Source organism: Orcinus orca, chromosome 15 (genome assembly GCF_937001465.1).
Source record: "Orcinus orca chromosome 15, mOrcOrc1.1, whole genome shotgun sequence".
Lineage (NCBI taxonomy): Eukaryota > Metazoa > Chordata > Mammalia > Artiodactyla > Delphinidae > Orcinus > Orcinus orca.
In genome coordinates, this window is record NC_064573.1 from 81,153,641 (window position 1) to 81,172,604 (window position 18,964).

At 38.9% G+C, this 18,964-nt stretch overlaps 1 protein-coding gene across 3 annotated transcripts in view; it reads right to left on the reverse strand.

Annotated features, from left to right (window-relative positions):
* Positions 1–18,964, reverse strand: part of ATP2A2 (ATPase sarcoplasmic/endoplasmic reticulum Ca2+ transporting 2) — a 61,045-nt gene that overhangs the window by 21,378 nt on the left and 20,703 nt on the right. For all 3 annotated transcript variants that reach the window (XR_004486996.2, XM_049698442.1, XM_004276723.4), the window contains exons 6-8: positions 6,926–7,006; positions 4,687–4,772; positions 3,316–3,780 (exon numbers count right to left, since the gene is read on the reverse strand). Coding sequence is in view for 2 of the 3 variants with exons in the window: in XM_049698442.1 (XP_049554399.1) it covers positions 3,316–3,780; positions 4,687–4,772; positions 6,926–7,006 (632 nt within the window). In the remaining variant the exon portion in view is untranslated. The remainder of the gene's footprint in view (positions 1–3,315; positions 3,781–4,686; positions 4,773–6,925; positions 7,007–18,964) is intronic.

Here is an 18,964-nt window from a genome sequence, read left to right on the forward strand (position 1 = left end):
CATGTTTTATGAAGTTGTGGCTTTTTCTCCTGTATAAAAGATAACCTTAGTTTTACTGCCCCATAGGATATTAACCAGTTTTTGTAATCTAACACACATCAATTCTATTCTAATATTGAGCACACTTCCTCACATGATCCTGTAACCAGTTTTACCATCTTACTGATTCTCCCTCATTGAATTAATGAGCCAAATAGAATCTTTGACATGTGTCCACTCAATATTTGTATGAGCTGTGTACCTTTTGGAAAATTACTTTGACTTGTACATAGTAGTAGTAGTTTTTTTGTGTGCGTGTGTCAATTTTATATTTAATTTATCCTTCCAGTTTTACTGAGATATAAGTGACATACAGCACTGTATAAGCTTAAGGTATACAGCACAATGATCTGACTTATGATCATCATGAAATGATTATCACAATAAGTTTAATGAACATCATCTAATATATACAAAATAAAAAAGTTTTCTCCTTGTGATGAGAACTCTTAAGATTTACTCTCTTGACAACTTTCATATATAACGTACAGCAGTGCTAATTATATTTATCATGTTGTACCATTACATTCCCTAAGACTTATTTATCCTATAACTTTGTACCTTTTGATCACCTTCATCCAATTCCTCCCCCTCCCACCCACACCTCCGCCTCTGATAATCACAAATTTGATCTCTTTTCCTATGTTTGTTTTTGAAGTGTAATTGACCTAAAACTTCCTGGTGCATGGGATAGTGATGCGATACTTCTATACATTTCAAAATGATCATCATGATAAGTCTAATTCTCATCTGTCACCATACAAAGATATTACATTATTATTGACTGTGTTCCCTGCACTCTACATTTCATACCCATGACACACTTATTCTGTAACTGGAAGTTTGTACCTCAATTTCCCTCATCTATTTCTCTCATACCCCACCTCAAAGTTGTTTCAACAAAACCTAGGGAAATTGAATTACATGAAAGAACTTCATTCAGCTGTACCATTACATTATTTCTTTAGTTCTTATTTTGCTAAGGGAAGGTTTAAAGTTTTTAATTTTATCCCCAAGTGATGGTCAAAACAACCTAAGAAAGGAAGGATGAACACAGAGAATGAAGCAAGTTAAAGGCAATTATTTACTTTTCAAGAAGAAAACATGTCTCATTCAATGTGTTAAGGAAGTACCAATTAGAATTTTATGTAGGCAGGTAACTAGCTGGTTTATAGAACTCTTCCTTTGAAGCTCGTGTTTACATACATACACTTAGAGAAGAACAGGGAAATAAAGTAAGCACAGTCACCTAACACATTTACAGACTGCTTACAGTTATTTCCCCAGTACAAATATATCAGCCATGTAGGTAACCTTTATTTCATGACATAATTTTGGGAATTAAATGATTAATTCCCCTGGAGTATAAGAAATTACCCTTGGGCTCAAGCTACACATACAACCCAATTTGCTTAAAGCACATAAAAAGGTATCAAATTATAAATCAAAGGTTTTAAGATCCAGCAATCCCACTCCTGGGCATATATCCAGAAATGATGAAAAGATATATGCACCCCAGTGTTCATAGCAGCACTATTTACAATAGTCAAGACACAGAGGGGGACTTCCCTGGTGGCGCAGTGGTTAAGAATCTGCCTGCCAATGCAGGGGACACGGGTTTGAGCCCTGGTCTGGGAAGATCCCACATGCCGTGGAGCAACTAAGCCCGTGTGCCACAGCTACTGAGCCTGCACTCTAGAGCCTGCGGGCCACAACTACTGAAGCCTGTGCACCTAGAACCCGTGCTCCGCAACAAAAGAAACCACCGCAATAAGAAGCCTGCGCACTGCAACAAAGAGTAGTCCCTGCTCACTGCAACTAGAGAAAGCCCGTGCGCAGCAATGAAGACCCAACGCAGCCAAAAAAAAAAAAAAAAAAAAGAAAAAAGACATAGAGGGACTTCCCTGGTGGTCCAGGGGGTAGGTGGTCCAGTGGGTAGGACTCCACGCTCCCAATGCAGGGGGCCCAGGTTCAATCCCTGGTTGGGGAGCTGGATCCAGCACGCATGCCACAACTAAGAGTTCGCATGCCGCAACTAAGAGCCCACATACAAAGAAGTCTGCATGCTGCAACTAAAAAAAGATCCTGCATGCTGCAGCTGAGGCCCAGCACAACAAAGAAAGGAAGAGGGGTAGGGAGGCAGGGAGGGAGGGAGGAAGACATGGGAAGAAACCTAAGTATCTGTCCATCGATAGATGAATGGATAAGGAGATGTGGTATATAGATATACAATGGAATATTACTCAGCCATAAAAAAGAATAAAAATAATGCCACTTGTTATATGTGGAATCTAAAAAAAAGGGTATAAATGAACTTATTTACAAAACAGAAGTAGAGTTATGGATGTAGAAAACAAACTTATGGTTACCAGGGGATAAGCAGTGGGGGGGATAACATGGAAGACTGGGATTGACATACACACACTTCTATATATAAAATAGATCACTAATAAGAACCTGCTGTATTAACACAGGGAACTCTACTCAATACTCTGTAATGGCCTATATGGGAAAAGAATCTAAAAAAAAAAGCAGGTATATGTATATGCGTAACTGATTCACTTTGCTATACACCTGAAACTAACACATTGTAAATCGACTATACTCCAATAAAAATTTTTAAAAAAAGGAAAAAATAATGCCACTTGCAGCAACATGGATGGACCTAGAGATTATCATACTAAGTGAAGTAAGTCAGAGAAAGACAAATATAGTATCGCTTGTATGTGGAATCTTAAAAAAAAAAGACACAAATGAACTTATTTACAAAACAGAAATAGACCCACAGACATAGAAAACAAACTTATGGTTACCGGAGGGGGAGGGGGAGGGGGAGGGGGAGGAGGGATAAATTAGGAGTTTGGGATTAACATATACCTGCTACTATATATAAAACAGATAACCAACAAGGACTTACTGTATAGCACAGGGAACTATACTCAGTATTTTCTAATAACCTCTAAGGGGAAAGAATCTAAAAATTATATATATATATATATATGAATGAATCACTTTGCTGTATACCCAAAACTAACACAACACTGTAAACCAACAGTACTTCAATAAAAATAAAATAAAAAAATAAATCACACAGGGAGCTCTACTTCACTGCGCTGTACAGTAGAAACTAACAATATCGTGAAACAACTATACACTGATAAAAAAACATAGTAATTAAAAAAATAATAAATCAAAGGTTTTGATGGCACGAAGGCATATTCTTAGGATGAATCAACAACCATAACCTGCAAAGATTCTGAAACTACTCCCACTTACCCTGCAGACTGACATCTGGTTCGTTGTCAGTGTACCAGTCTTGTCTGAGCAGATAACAGAAGTACAACCAAGGGTTTCCACGGAAGGGAGACTTCGAACAATGGCATTTTTCTTTGCCATTCTGCGAGTTCCAAGAGCCAGACAGGTGGTGATGACAGCAGGCAGACCTTCAGGAATGGCTGCTACAGCCAGGGCCACAGCAATTTTAAAGTAGTAAATAGCACCTCTGATCCAGGAGCCTCCATGAACTGGGTCATTGAAGTGTCCAATGTTTATGATCCAGACCGCAATGCATATAAGGGAGATGACTTTGGATAGCTGTTCCCCAAACTCATCTAGTTTCTGCTGGAGGGGTGTTCTCTCCTGTTCCGTGGCCACCATTTCATCCCGGATCTTGCCAATTTCAGTGTTCACTCCAGTTGCCACCACCACTCCCATGGCTTTGCCGGCAGCAATGTTTGTACCCTAGGACAGAAGTAGAGAAATGGTTACAAGACTAACACCACACCCAATTTAAATACTGACTAGTAAACTCAGACTTGTGTGGATTTTCAAGAGGGCACCAAGATTCTCTCACCACATTCTACTGGGCCTTCCAGTGGCAACCAGCCATCTAACTTTGATGATGAGCAATACCTCATGCAGGCAGTGTGGTCCATCTCTCTCTGATTTGATTCTCCATGAAATCAGAATGGTACCTACTTGCCCCAGAGCCCTCTACACCAGCCACCTTGAATCTCTATTCACAATACTGAGCCTGGCTTGCAGACTAGCTTTGGCCTGGGACAGCGCTTAACCCCTCTGTGTTCCTGACTTTTCATACTTCATACAGCTCTCAACCCTAAGCATTCTCCACCTCTGGCTCCAACAACTCAACCCCTCCTACTTTTATCACCCATAATAAGAAGGGCAACCAGGACCATGGGCTGTCCTTGAGGACCTCCACTTAAGCACTAGTATTCAAAGATCAATACAATCAAGTGTAAGGTTCCCCCCAACCCATTTTAATTCCTAAATGTTGGAAGAACAGGGCTTCATTATTTTCATTGTAGCTCTACTTTTTTTACTTACTATGGGGTGGTTAGATTCCCATACTAACCCACAAAAGCCCACTACTTGAAATACCACTTTAAGTTCTAAACAAACGAAAACTATAAATTTCCCAACTTTCTATTTCAAAAAAATTTAACAGAAAAATTGAAGTAGTACAATGAACATCCATTCCATTTTCATCCAGACTCACCAATTATTAATGGTTTGCCACATTTGCTTTCTCTCTAAACACAGGTTGTGAACTACACACAGTTATCATCCACATCATTTTGAAAACATCCCTTTATAGGCTAAGTCTTTTCCAAACAAAGTACTCACAGAAAAGAGCATGTTCTTCTTATCTTGATTGACGGCCCGTGGGTCAGGGACGGGATCAGTGTGCTTGATGACAGAGACAGATTCACCTAAGCAGGTTGTGATACAGAAGGTTTGTTTAGATCTGTGCAGTGTGCACCTAGAACCTTGGTACCCTCATCCGCTCATGCCACTACCACTCTCAGGAAAAAGAAAAAAAGGCCCAATTCATTCAAAAGAACATAAACTAGTAAAATTCAGTAATAGAAACTAATTTCAAAGAAAAAAAATCAAAATAAAGGAATTTAATTTTGAAGTAAAATCCCAATTACCTTTATTTTCTTGAATAACTATACAAATTTAGTTCATTTTCAGGTATCATTTTATACTCTAATATTATGAATGTAGATTTGTTGTATATTTATATACACATACACTCTGATACTTAAGGTGAAAGTATATTTACTTTTAACAAAATAAACAAACTGTAGGTACAGTATATGAATACTGAGGATCATCCACTGGAAAGCCTGTTTTTGTTTTTGTTCAATAATGCCAAAGATGAGAAATGAAAACATTGTTCTAGAAATATCTGCATGCAGTAATCAGACCATTCTATTTCAATAAACCAAAATGAAAAACAGCAAGAGACTAAGAAGTAAGTCTACTAAGAAGTAAGTAGAAGTCTCTAAGAAGTAAGAGACTACTTCTTAGAACTTTCACAATGTCTGAATCTGGTTTCAACTTAACATCACTTATGAAATGCAGTTGATCCTTGAAAACCGCAGGAGTTAGGGGCACCAACCCTCTGCACAGTCATAAATCTGCACAGAACTCATGGTTGGCCCTCCGTATATGCAATTCCTCTATATTTGCGGTTCTGCATCTGAGGATTCAACCAACTAGTATAGTAAGTACTGTAGTATATACTATTGAAAAAAATCCGCAGATAAGTGAACCCACACAATTCAAACCCATGTTATTCAAGGGTTAACTGTATATAATGAGGGTGAAATATGGCCCTAGTTGTTAGGTCAAATTCCAGGTAGGAAATTTCACTCTCAAAATTTAACAAAAGAATCTGGTTCTTCAATCTAGCCTAAAACTAGAGTATGACTTTTAAACAAAAAAACAACATTCAAGAAACTCTATGGAAAGTTTTAAAATGGAAATTATTTTTGTAGGCACAATATGAGAATTTCATACATTCAACCCCATCAATTCCCTACCATTTTATGGCTTAATCAGCTTCCAGGTTGTTGCTGCTAATGGGAGTTTTAGTAGATAAGCTATTCATAAAGAAACAATAAAAAACAGAGCCCAGGTTACTCACATCCCTACTTCTATGACATGAGTTGCTTTTCAAAACTAATAATCAGATAAATCTTTGAATTTTATATTTACTCTCTATTTAATTCAGGTTAGCATTGTGTTTAATCTTCTGACCACCTTACTTCCATCCAGTTAATATGAACCCTCCACCCTAGACTGTGCCTGTATCAGACAAAAACGGGAAAATGTTCCAAACAATCCCAAATCTAAGTGTGCAAACTTTAGGTAGTAAACATTCACCATTTTAGAGGGTGCTAACTTTTGTTAATTGTACATCTGTTTACTGCAAAGTATGTCAGATGTGAGATTAGCATTCCTGGAGTCTGTATCCTGCTTGGAAAAAGAACACTAAGTAATTAATGCACTTTCCACAAAACAGAGAGACAACACTACTTCAACCTTAAGAATATTACCTCTGCTACTGAAGGAATTTGTAACCCTTTAAAAAATTTTTAAAAGTTAAGTTTAAATCAAAACTAATTTTTAATAAAATTTAAAGATAAATAGGCCTTATGAGATGAAAGCCAATTGTTTTTAAATCATAGCTTTACCTCATGTATTGGCAAAAAGCCTAACTGATAAAGCATTAAGAAATAAATATCCTGGAGAGGATTAAGAGACAGTGGGGGGGCTTCCCTGGTGGAACAGTGGTTGAGAGTCTGCCTGCCGATGCAGGGGACACGGGTTCGTGCCCCGGTCTGGGAAGATCCCACATGCCGCGGAGCAGCTAGGCCCGTGAGCCATGGCCGCTGAGCCTGCGCATCCCGAGCCTGTGCTCCGCAATGGGAGAGGCCACAGCAGTGAGAGGCCCGCATAGCGCAAAAAAAAAAAAAAAAAGAGAGACAGTGAGGCAAGAAGTCAACTCAATTATTAGCATGGAATCTGAGGGAGCCTTCAGAAATTCAACAACGTTCCAATACATAATATTTACCTGTGAGAATTGACTGGTCAACTCTTAGAGTAGTAGATCTGATGGAAGTTAATCTTATATCAGCAGGAACTTTGTCACCAACTAATTGGGGAAGAAAAAAAGCTAAAATAAGCAACTTTTGCAATCATGTTACATAAAGAAAAATCTGTCTCCAAATCAAACACAATTTTTAAAGGAAATAAATAGCCTGTATACAGCACAAATATATAAAAATCTGCTATAGGGAATTCCCTGGCAGTCCAGTGGTTAGGACTCCGAGCTCCCACTGCAGGGGGCACGGGTTTGATCCTGGGGAACTAAGATCCTGCAGGCCACATGGCATGGCAGGGAGGGGAAAAAAAAAAAAATCTGCTACAATAAGCAATATAATCAACTTATTCTCAGGGTCATAAAAACTCTTCCTGGATAGATACAAGATTTGAAGTACACAAGAAGAGAATAATGATACTCGGGCAAACAGCTCTAAGTACACATTATTTGCACACCTACACACACACACAGCATGGTGAAGGGGACTGAATTGTACAAGCCATGATTTATTCCACTAAGAAAGCCAAATTACCATGAACAGGAAACATGCCTCTATAAAAAGATGCTCAATTAATATCACTCATAAAAGAAAGGCAAGATAAAACTACACAGAGAGACCACTTTTAAACTATCAAATTGACAAAGGAGTTGAGAAAAATGCACCAAGTTTGAAAGGATGTATAGAAACGGCTTCTTATACAGGGTGACTGTAAGATGTGGCAAGTTTAGTTTTAATAAGCAAAAAAACAAACCAAAACAAAACCAGAGGCACAAATCATTTAGAGGCAAGTGCATGAGCAGATATTAATGAAAACTCGGTGTTAGTGCACTAACAAGGATAAACTGAATATGTCACTAAACATACCATGTAATGTTAGTAACCCATTTAGTATTCTTAATTCAACTACGCGTCCAGACTTTGTGACGACCCTATATACACTGCTGAGTACGAAGAAAAAAACTTACAAAATCTCTGGAGGGCAAACTGGCAATACATATCAAAATTGCAAAGCACAGGAGTTCCCTGGTGGTCCAGTGGTTGGGACTCCACGCTTTGCTTTCACTGCTGAGGGCGTGGGTTCGATTCCTGGTCGGGGACCTGGGATCCCCGCAAGCCGCACGGCGCAGCCAAAAAAAAAAAAAAAAATGCAAAGCACAATCTTTTTATCCCATAAATTCCACTACAAAGAATTTATTCTACAGATATGCTTGCTGTATGTGGTTAGTTTTTTTTTAATCAGCAGTAGAAAAAAGAGACAACTGTATTCATACTAAAGTAAAAACTTCCTCTAAGACATACTGTACATTAAGTGGGGAAAACACAAGTGTGAAGCATCATGTATATGGAGCTCCACTGGTATGAGAACATACCTCTGGGAAGGTGTAACAGACTTGTACCACTAGGGAGCAGGGCATGAGTGGCAGGAGACTTTTCACCTTGTACCCTTTGGTACCTTTTGAAGTCTGAATTATCAGATAAATGAATAAACCTCTTGCAAAACCTCTAGAAGATCTTTAAGTCAACTGAGTTTTCTTTTCTGGGCCAAACAGTCCCTTTAACAGCTCTTAAACAGACCATGTCTTAGCCCCTTTCCTTGACGTATTTGAAGTAAATGCCACAACACAGACCCAGGAACAGATAAAGCCAATATTTCACCTGCACCTTGAGAACAATGCCCAGTGTACTGTAGGTGTTCAAATATTACTGGATGAGTTCGCATCAGTACCAAAGCAACTGGAGAGTAAAAAATAAGTATACAACAGCTTTCCCTGGCTTTCTGAAAGGTACTACAGTGGTTTTAGAAGTCTTATGGAAGGACAGCTAAAAGTCAAAACAATAAGCACAGTCCCCCCCCGCAACTGCATATGGTATTTCTAAGTTAAATCTTAATTTTCAAGACTTACCCTACTATACTGAACTGTAACTGTCACTGGTTATACATAAACTGGCAAAACAGCCATTCTGTCCAAGAAGTAGATTTATTTCATTTGTTAAACCTTTAGTTTAGTTCTAATTTTTCTGTATCTCAGAGCTTTTAAATTCAGGGAGAGTATGGTGTGCTTTCTGAGCTCTAGTTCATGAAACAACCCTATAACCTAAGTAGGAAATGTGGTCACAAGGTGGCACAGAAAGAGATTGCCAATATATAATCTCAAGAGGCAAAGATCATCCCTGCATTTGACTGCAGGGACACATTAAGTTAAGGTGAAATTCCTGCTGGAAATGCTTATGCAACAAACAGCAATATTCAGACTGAAGAAATTAGAACCTTTCATTTTAATATAATTCTGCTCATACTACAATAAAGTAACCATACCCTAAACTTTAGTGACCTTCAACACCTAAAATACCCCATGAAGATAAAACTTTAAAATCAATTTAGGGAATTCCCTGGGAGTCTAGTTGTTAGGACTACACATTCACTGCCAAGGGCACGGGTTCGATCCCTGGTTGGGGAACTAAGATCCTGCAAGCTGAACAGCATGGCCAAAAAATAAAATAAAATAAAAAGAAAAACAAAACTTTTTCCGGGCTTCCCTGGTGGCGCAGGAGAGTCCACCTGCCGATGTAGGGGACACGGGTTCGTGCCCCGGTCCGGGAAGATCCCACGTGCCGTGGAGCGGCTAGGCCCATAAGCCATGGCCACTGAGCCTGCGTGTCCGGAGCCTGTGCTCTGCAACAGGAGAGGCCACAGCAGTGAGAGGCCCGCGTACCGCAAAAAAAAAATTTCCTGTATTAGTTCTGTTTGTCATAATTAATTTTACCCCACATGACCCTGAACATGAAAAGAATGCAAGTTCAATGATGAGCATATGACCCTAAATGGAAAAATTACCTGAAAATGTTCCTTTAAGGTCTGAAGCAATTTATGTCATGATCCTACAGGAGTGGAAAACTTCTAACATGGTATAGAGGTCGCCACAATCTATAAGCATGTCTGCACTGTAACAACTGAACATAAACCAGCAATCTAAAAGCACAATGCCGGGAATTTCCTGGCGACCCAGTGGCTAGGACTCCTCACTTCCACTGCAGGGGGCACAGGGTTCGATCCCTGGTTGGGGAACTAAGATCCCGCATGCCAAGTGGTGCAGCCAAAAAAAAAAAAAAAAAGGGAGGGGGGGAAGCAGAAGGCATCATTTTATACTGAAAGTTGAATCTCTTACTTCTTTTTAAACAATTTCACATATTAACCCTAGCTCATACTCTCATATACCTGGCCACAATTTAATTAAGGCCAACAAATCTAATATTCAAATTGAGGACCCAAAAGTTTTATCTTGCCATTTACTTTGCTGTTTCAGTGGAAGCTCAGAGGATTAAAAATGAATGAAAAATGTGTTTTTGAGGCAAGAAATACCAAGATTAAATTTCTTTCCTGGGTAGCACAGTCAACATATAAGCTACTAGTTTAAGGTGGAATTGATACTATATATGCAGCATTTAAAATTATATTTAAACTGGCACTACAAAGAAACCAGCTATTTTTCCCCCTATATGTTTTAAATATATGAAGGCTGTCTCTTTGTTGCACAAAAATTGTATTCATATACATTTAATTATTGGTTAAATATTCAAGAATGAGTCAAATGTAAAATGCTAATGGAGGGACTTCCCTGGTGGCGCAGTGGTTAAGAATCCGCCTGCCAATGCAGGGGACATGGGTTCTAGCCCTGGTCCGGGAAGATACCACATGCCGCAGAGCAACTAAGCCTGTGTGCCACAACTACTGAGCCTGTTCTCTAGAGCCTGTGAGCCACAACTACTGAGCCTGCGTGCCACAACTACTAACGCCTGTGCGCTAGAGCCCGTGCTCCGCAACAAGAGAAGCCACCGCAATGAGAAGCCCGTGCACCTCAGCAAAGAGTAGCCCCCGCTCACCACAACTAGAGAAAGCCCGTGCACAGCAACAAAGACCCAACGCAGCCAAAAATAAATAAGTTTAAAATGCTGGTGGAACAAGTGACTGGGAAGTCCTTAAAAACTGATCTCAAAGGCTTCCCTGGTGGCACAGTGGATGAGAGTCCGCCTGCCGATGGAGGGGATGCAGGTTTGTGCCCCCGTCCGGGAAGCTCCCACATGCCGCAGAGCGGCTGGGCCCGTGAGCCATGGCCGCTGAGCCTGCGCGTCCGGAGCCTGTGCTCCGCAACGGGAGAGGCCACAACAGTGAGAGGCCCACGTACCACAAAAAAAAAAAAAAAAAAAAAAAAACTGACCTCAAGTTCTTCTTCACTTTTCTTCCATCCTGTAACAGCCATTCTAAAATTAAGAGATGACCTGGGGGCCTTTTATAAACTACAGAATCTCAGGACCTGCTCTTCAAGAGTCTGGGGTCCAGGAATTCATATTTTAAAGAAATTCTCCAAGCACACTAAAAAATTAATATAAGAAAAAAGAAAAGGCTTAGTACCTGGTGTCACAGATCCTGTGAAGGGCCTGTTTAGAATAGCCTTTACTATGTGCTGTTTCTCATGTGCCACGTATGCCACAGCTCTAGGCCAAGAAGACCCTAAATCCCCCAACACTTGGGAAATGTACTACCTTAAAGTTTCACATTTAATTTGTTTCCATTATAAACCGATCTCTTTGTGGAAGGGTACTAAATAGCATAAATCCAAACTGGTTTTAAAAACCTGCCAAATTCTAGTATTCTCCTAGCTAGACAGACCCTCCCTCACATCATCTTGACCAACCCAACTCAAGTCCTCATTTTACACAGGAAAAACTAAAGGCAGTAAGTAAAAGGAGTCTTACCTAAGGAACCTCAATTAATGAAAGACTTCCTTTATATTACTGTGTGACTCTGTGCTTTTTGTTTGTAGGAGTCAATTTAGGATTAAATCTGTTAGGAAGCTGGTTGTCTAAGGAAGTAAAAAATCCATGAAAGCAAAGATTCAATGAATACTTTTCCACTAAGAAATAATTTTGCTTTGTCTGCAGGCTTCTGTGAATTCCAGACAGTTTTGTGCATGAGGAGTAGGCAGCCTGTTCTGATGATCACATCCAGTGATATTTCCCCGATGGGGAATGTCAGTGCCCTTAGGGCAAGTGGTAGTGGAAAATTCTTACTCTTGCCAAGGGGATGCTCTGCAATATTTTCCTCTGAAATTTTTTTTCTTTGTCTCTTGAGTTCAGGCAGTGTAATAAAATAATAAACTCTGTTATAAACTACCTTCTATTTGTTTAACATCTGACACTTCAAATTCAGCTCTTGGCTCCTTAAGTCTGTAGCTCTTTAAAACCTGCTATCACAGATTTCCACTCTGAACAAATTCTTCAATGTATACTTTATGCTAGGTTACCAAGAAGGCGAATAAAAGTCATTTAAAGGAAATTATTACTTGGCCACATTTTAGAATCGAATGAACACAAGCTTTCTTTACCTTAAAACCTAGGAAGGAGTTTTATAAAGCCAGGATACTTTAACATTGTTTATATCATTATGTCAAAAAGACTGATGGTTAAAATCAGCACTACTTAGAAAAAGTCTTTTTTGAATTGATTATATATAAGGAAAAACATCTAGTTTATTGTGGCAAATTCTACCAGTTATTCAAATCTTTTTTTAAGAGAAAACTATACATAAGATCAGAAATTATCTCCTAAATACCACTACTGTTTCTGAGTTTAGATGGCTGAGGAAAAATGACCCACAATAGAATGAATTAACCTAAATTACTTAAACATTTAACTATGACTCAAATACTTTCACTCTTTGCAATTTGGTTCATAAATTTTGTAGTCAGGAAGAATGAATGAAATTCTTCACTTGAGAAGCCCTACTTGCCTACTTAAAACTACTTCTAGGCCTCAGGGTGAGCATGGAAGGAACATTACAAACTGCCATACTTTATACCATATTTGTTCCCAGTCTGGTTTTTTGGATGTATTATCTATGATGAAATGAAACTCATCTTTTAAAAATGCAGATATATAATTCTTTTCTTTAAAACCTTTGAACAGCTTCTTCCTACTGGACTCTAAATAAAGTTTAGTATCTTAACCATGGTTTTTAACACCCTCCACGACCCAATTGCTCTTACTTTTTATGACTCTCCCCTTCCCTCTAAGCTTCAAACAATGCTCTTCAGTTCCTCAAAGTTCTGAGTCTTCACAAAAAGCAAGGCTTTCCTTGAACTTCCAAGATTAAGGGATACCAACCTAACAGAGAGCTGTCCTTTCCTAACACTCACCACATTATATATTTGATGTGTCTTCCTCACTAGACTCAAAACCTCCAAGGCGGCAGTCACTTAGTCACCACTGATTTCCCAGGTCCTGGTATTATGCTGGCACATAGTGGCTACCAAGTAAAATATTTGTTAAGGAATGAAGTACCTGCACACACATTATTTTCTTTAAAAAACAAGCACCAGAAACTTATGATAATTATCAAGTTGAAGAATGTCACAAAGCTTGGAACAACGAAAAAATCAGGATCCAAACAGACCTAAGACTTGGTTGAGCTGAATGAGGTTTAACAGTGATTGCTGCTTAAAATTTAGACTAAAAACAAAATACATGTATGCTAGTAGAGGACTAGATGTAGTGGGGAAAGAGAAGCATGAAAAAGACTCATGGGTTTTAGCTGGTAGGGCAATTAAGATTGCTAAAGAAATGTCCTTATGTGTAAGAGTGGAGGATAAGGTCTAGAATATCAACCAGACTCCACTTACATTAACTGCATTCAAGTCTGGGCACCAAAAAAGCCATCAAGATGGTAAAGGGTTTAAAAATAATTACAGGAACAACAGAAAGAGCCAAGACTAACCTGAAAATAAAAATTTTAGGATACACCACACCATTAACACTCGAGACTCCCAGTTCTACCATAAACTGCCACACGCTTTTGGACAAGTTGCACGCTCTCAGAGTTTTAGTTGAGGTCTCCCCCCAGCTCTAAAAGGGAGACGAATTTACCTTCAACTACGTAACAGGCCACCATAGGAAGAGGAATCAGACTTCTATGTGCTCCAAAGCAAAAAACTAACGTATAAAACAGACAAGTATATTTTAGCTCCTTATAAAGGAACATTTTATAATAAAACTGGTGTAATATATAACTACCAATAAAAATGGCATGGCGGTTCCTAGACAGGCAAGTTTCCAGCTACTAGAATGGAAGATAGCCGGCTCATTAGATGCTGTGGAGGCAGCCCATCATTAGGCAAATTTAGAGTATACAATATCTGGGATACCAACATAAATTCCTCTTTATTACAAAAGTAAAGTATGCTTTTTACGAGGTGATAACCCATCCCTCGCTCCCTTCATCCAAATATCTAGCTGTTAACAGTATTTATCAGATACCTTTCTCTATGGCTAACACTTATTAAAACTTCATTAAAATAAAAATCACAAATCTCCTTTTACATTAGTATATACTTATCTGTCTCATTCTTTTTTAATGGCTACATAATAATAATACCTAAAGCTAAAGCAATAATCTCTAAAGCTAAACTTTGGAGAATGCTTATTCTATACCAAGCACTACTACAAGAGCTTTATGAGTTACTAACTCTTAATCTTCACAATTCTAGGGAAGGTCTGATTATCTTCATTCCCGGTTTACAGATGAGGAAAATGAGTCACAAAAGGCTAACTTGCTCAAGGTCACAGGTATTTCATAGCCATACTGTGGATGGACTAAATTAATCAGTCACCATTTTCATAGCCATCTAGGTGTTTCCAATTTTCCTATTACAATGTTATATAGAGAACATCTTTGTGCACTTAGATTACTTCTGGAGAAAAGATTCACAGAAACAGAATTTTCCTACAGATGTATACTTCCACCAAAATTTATTTTCTTGCCATTTCCCCATACTCTCAATCCTGTATTTTTCTGACCACTGTTAACACCAAACACTTTATTTTTTAAAATTCTTTTATCATCTTCAAAACAAAAGTTGTTTTATATTTTTACATAGTCAAATCTGGTGATCTTGGTGGTTTTGTGTCACACTTAGGAAATGTGCTCCCTATACCATGTCTTTCTTCTAATTTTCCCCAAATCTTAATCACACTGATAAGGATTGGAAAGGTTGGCACTTATTGGTACTGTGACTATCACTGAGTCACAGGGAGAGGGGAGAAGGGGAGGAGATGATTATAGGAAATGAGGAAATGCCAGCTCCATGAAATTCAGGTCAGCCTTCAAGATCAACTGGTCCATCATGATCTGATGATTGGGGAGATCTTTCCAAGTTCTTCATTTCTCATTGTTCTTAACGTCTTAGCTACTCTCACAGTGATGAATAAAGGGCTCTAGGTCTCAAAACCCTCTGCTTCTAATACATCCACACTGATTTCTTTCGTTTTTCCCACGCTGATTTCTGTTTTAGACTATTTGCTGTTCTGCTTATATACAAGTTCTTAAGACTAAGAACTTATATCTTTACACAAAGAGATATAACTTACGGGAACAACTAAAATAATGATTTCTACTGTTATTTGGTTACAGATGGCTTAGATCTACATCTCTAACTAGCCTTGTTCTCCCATCCTTCTTGTTGTGAAACAACTGCATATGGGGGAAAAGGCAAAAGACAACAAACCTTATTTGGTCATGTATCTTTGCTTCTATTTCTCTGAGCTGTGTTTAATCATTCTAGGAACAGGTGAAAACTGTTTATTCTAACAATATTCCAACACTATGTAAATTGCTTCATCAGACAATATTTTACTAACTAGACTGTTTAACTGTAATCGACTTCTCCCATTTTACTGAGATATAAACCAGCTGTAACACTGTAAGTTTAGGGTGTAAAACATCTGATATATACATACAATGTGAAATTACTACAATCAGTTAATATCCATCACCTCACAGTTACAATTTTTTCCTTATGATGAGAACTTAAGATCTATTCTTAGCAACTTTCATATATGCACTACAGTTCTGTTACCTATAGTCATCATGCTGTACATTACATCCCAGAACACATTTGTCTTAAAACTGGAATTTGTACCTTCTGACCACCTTCACCCAATTCCCCCACTCCCCGCCCCTGGCAACCACCAATCTGATATACGTTTCTATGAGTTTGCTTTTTAAAAGATTTACATGTAAGTGAGATTACACAGTACTTGCCTTTCTCTGACTTATTTCACTTAAGATCCATCCATGTTGTTGCAAACAGCAGGATTTCCTTCATTTTTATGGCTGAATAATATTCTAGAGAGTGTGTGTGTACACACACCATTTTCTTTATCCATTTATCCGTTGATGGATACTTAGGTTTTTACCATGTTTTTCCTATTATACACAAATGCTACAATGAACATAAGGGTGCAGACCTCTTAAGGAGAGCGATTTCATGTCTTTTGAATATATACTCCAGAAGTGGAATTGCTGGATTATATAGTATATAGCCATACCTTGCAGACACTGTGGGTTCAATTCCAGACAACCACAAAAGCAAATACTACAATAAAGAGAGCCACATGGAAGATTTTACACTATACTGTACTCTATTAAGTGTGCAATAGCATTGTCTAAAAAAAAATGTACATATGTTAATTTAAAAAGACTTAATCACTTAAAAAAAGCTAATCACCTGAGCCCTCAGTAAGTCAATCTTTTTGCAATAGTAACATCAAAGATCACAGATCATAACAATATAATAATAAAAAGTTGAAATATTTGCAAAAAATGCAGTATCTGCAAAGCACAATAAAGAGAAGCACAGTAAAACTGGGTATGCTTGTAACTTCATTTTTTAAAACCAAACAGCTAGAATCTTGGGGTGGATTTCTAGGGAGAAGGGCAAAAGAATCCCCTGAAATTGCATACAAGATTTTGAATACATGTATTTGGGGAAAGAGTCCATAGATTTCATTAATTTTTAGAGGACGTGTGATCTAGAAATGATTAAGAACTACTGCTGTAGACTTCCCTGGTGGCACAGTGGTTAAGAATCTGCCTGCCAATGCAGGCAACACAGGTTCAAGCCCTGGTCCAGGAAGATCCCACATACCGCAGAGCAACTAAGCCCGTGCGCCACAACTACTGAGCCTGTGCACCAAAACTACTGAAGCCCATGAGCCCTAGAGCCCGTGCTCTGCAACAAGAGAAATCACCACAATGAGAAGCCCACGCACCGCAACAAAGGGTAGACCCCGCTCACCACAACTAGAGAAAAGCTCATGCCCAGCAACAAAGACCCAACGCAGGCCAAAAAAAAAAAAAAACAAACACACTAAAAACAGCCCTTGAAGGACTTCCCTGGTGGCAGAGTGGTAAGACTCCGCGCTCCCAATGCAGGGGGCCTGGGTCTGATCCCTACTCAGGGAACTAGATCCCACATGCATGCCGCAACTAAGAGTTTGCATACCACAACCAAGGAACCCACCTGCTGCAACTAAGACCTGGCACAACCTAAGTAAATGACAAAAAAAAAATAAAAATAAATATAAAAACAGCCCTTGAGCCAAGGATGATTTTCATTTTTAAAGTCTTATTTAAAAAAAAATTTCCCCCCCCCTACAGAGACTGTTTGGGACCACAAAAGCCAAAATATTTACTAGGTAGCTCCGTTAAAAAAAGTTTGCCAAACCCTCTGCTCTACAGCACAGAATTAACTTTTCTGATATTTGTGTTAGGGAGCTCAACAGGTATGGATTAAGTGTTTGCTGACTGTTCAGTCAGGCTTCTCCTATCCTTTCTAAAAGCAAAAGAAAAAAAGGCTCATGGCCCCAGCTAAACGAATAAGGCTACATTATCTGAATCATACATCTTTTGAGCCAGAAAGCTCCTTAAGAGGCTACTCCAATTACCCAGTTTTGTAGAGATTAGGTTAATTTACTTTGTCCTGTGTCATATGGAATTAGGATAATAACACAGGTTCTTACATGAATCAGTCATCTTTCTATTTTACAACTTTATCTTTTCTTTACCTCAAATGCTTGGAAATGCCACTTCATACATGTTACTAAATTTCATTACTGCAAGCTATCAAAAGTGAAACTTTTCTTCCCTTAAATAATTACCAAGTTTAAGAATTATTCTTTTCATTTAAAAAATCCTGAAATTGCTGGCACTACTGCTGAATATTTATTCTTCATTTTAGGAAATATAAAATCAACTTCTCCAGAACCTAAATAAAGCAAATGCAGTTTTATGTTGAGGCTCATTTCTATCACCTACATAATCTTAAAATATGATTTATTCCAGAGTATACTACAGGACAGAAGTCATCTGAGGATATTTATGTCCTTGTGCTATTTATCAACTCTGGATTACCAAGATACAAGAAGTTTGTTTTAAACAACTCTGAAGGGACTTCCCTGGTGGCACAGAGGTTAAGCATCCGCCTGTCAATGCAGGAGACACGGGTTCGAGCCCTTGTCCGGTAAGATCCCACATGCCGCGAAGCAACTAAGCCCATGCGCCACAGCTACTGAGCCTGCACTCTAGAGCCCACAAGCCACAATTACTGAAGCCTGTGCTCTATCCTAGAGCCCATGCTCTGCAACAAGAGAAGCCACCGCAATGAGAAGCCCACGCACTGCAACGAATAGTAACCCCTGCTCACTGCAACTAGAGAAAGCCCGCGCACAGCAACGAAGACCCAACACACCCAAAAATAAATTTAAAAAAAAAAAAAGCTGAGGAGTCAGTAATACCCCTCCCATGCAAATACTGAAACCTCCCCAAATTCTAAAGTTAAAGAGTTTCATGACTATCATAGCTCGATTCACCTTGATAATATTGGCAGATAATACAGAACGCTTAAACACTGATGTTCATTTCTCATAAAATTATACCTGATTTTATTACTTTTTTTTTTTTTTTTTGCGGTACACGGGCCTCTCTCACTGTTGTGGCCTCTCCCGTTGCGGAGCACAGGCTCCGGACGCACAGGCTCAGCGGCCATGGCTCACCGGCCCAGCCGCTCCGCGGCATGTGGGATCTTCCCGGACCAGGGCACAAACCCATGTCCCCTGCATCGGCAGGCAGACTCCCAACCACTGCACCACCAGGGAAGCCCCTGATTTTATTACTT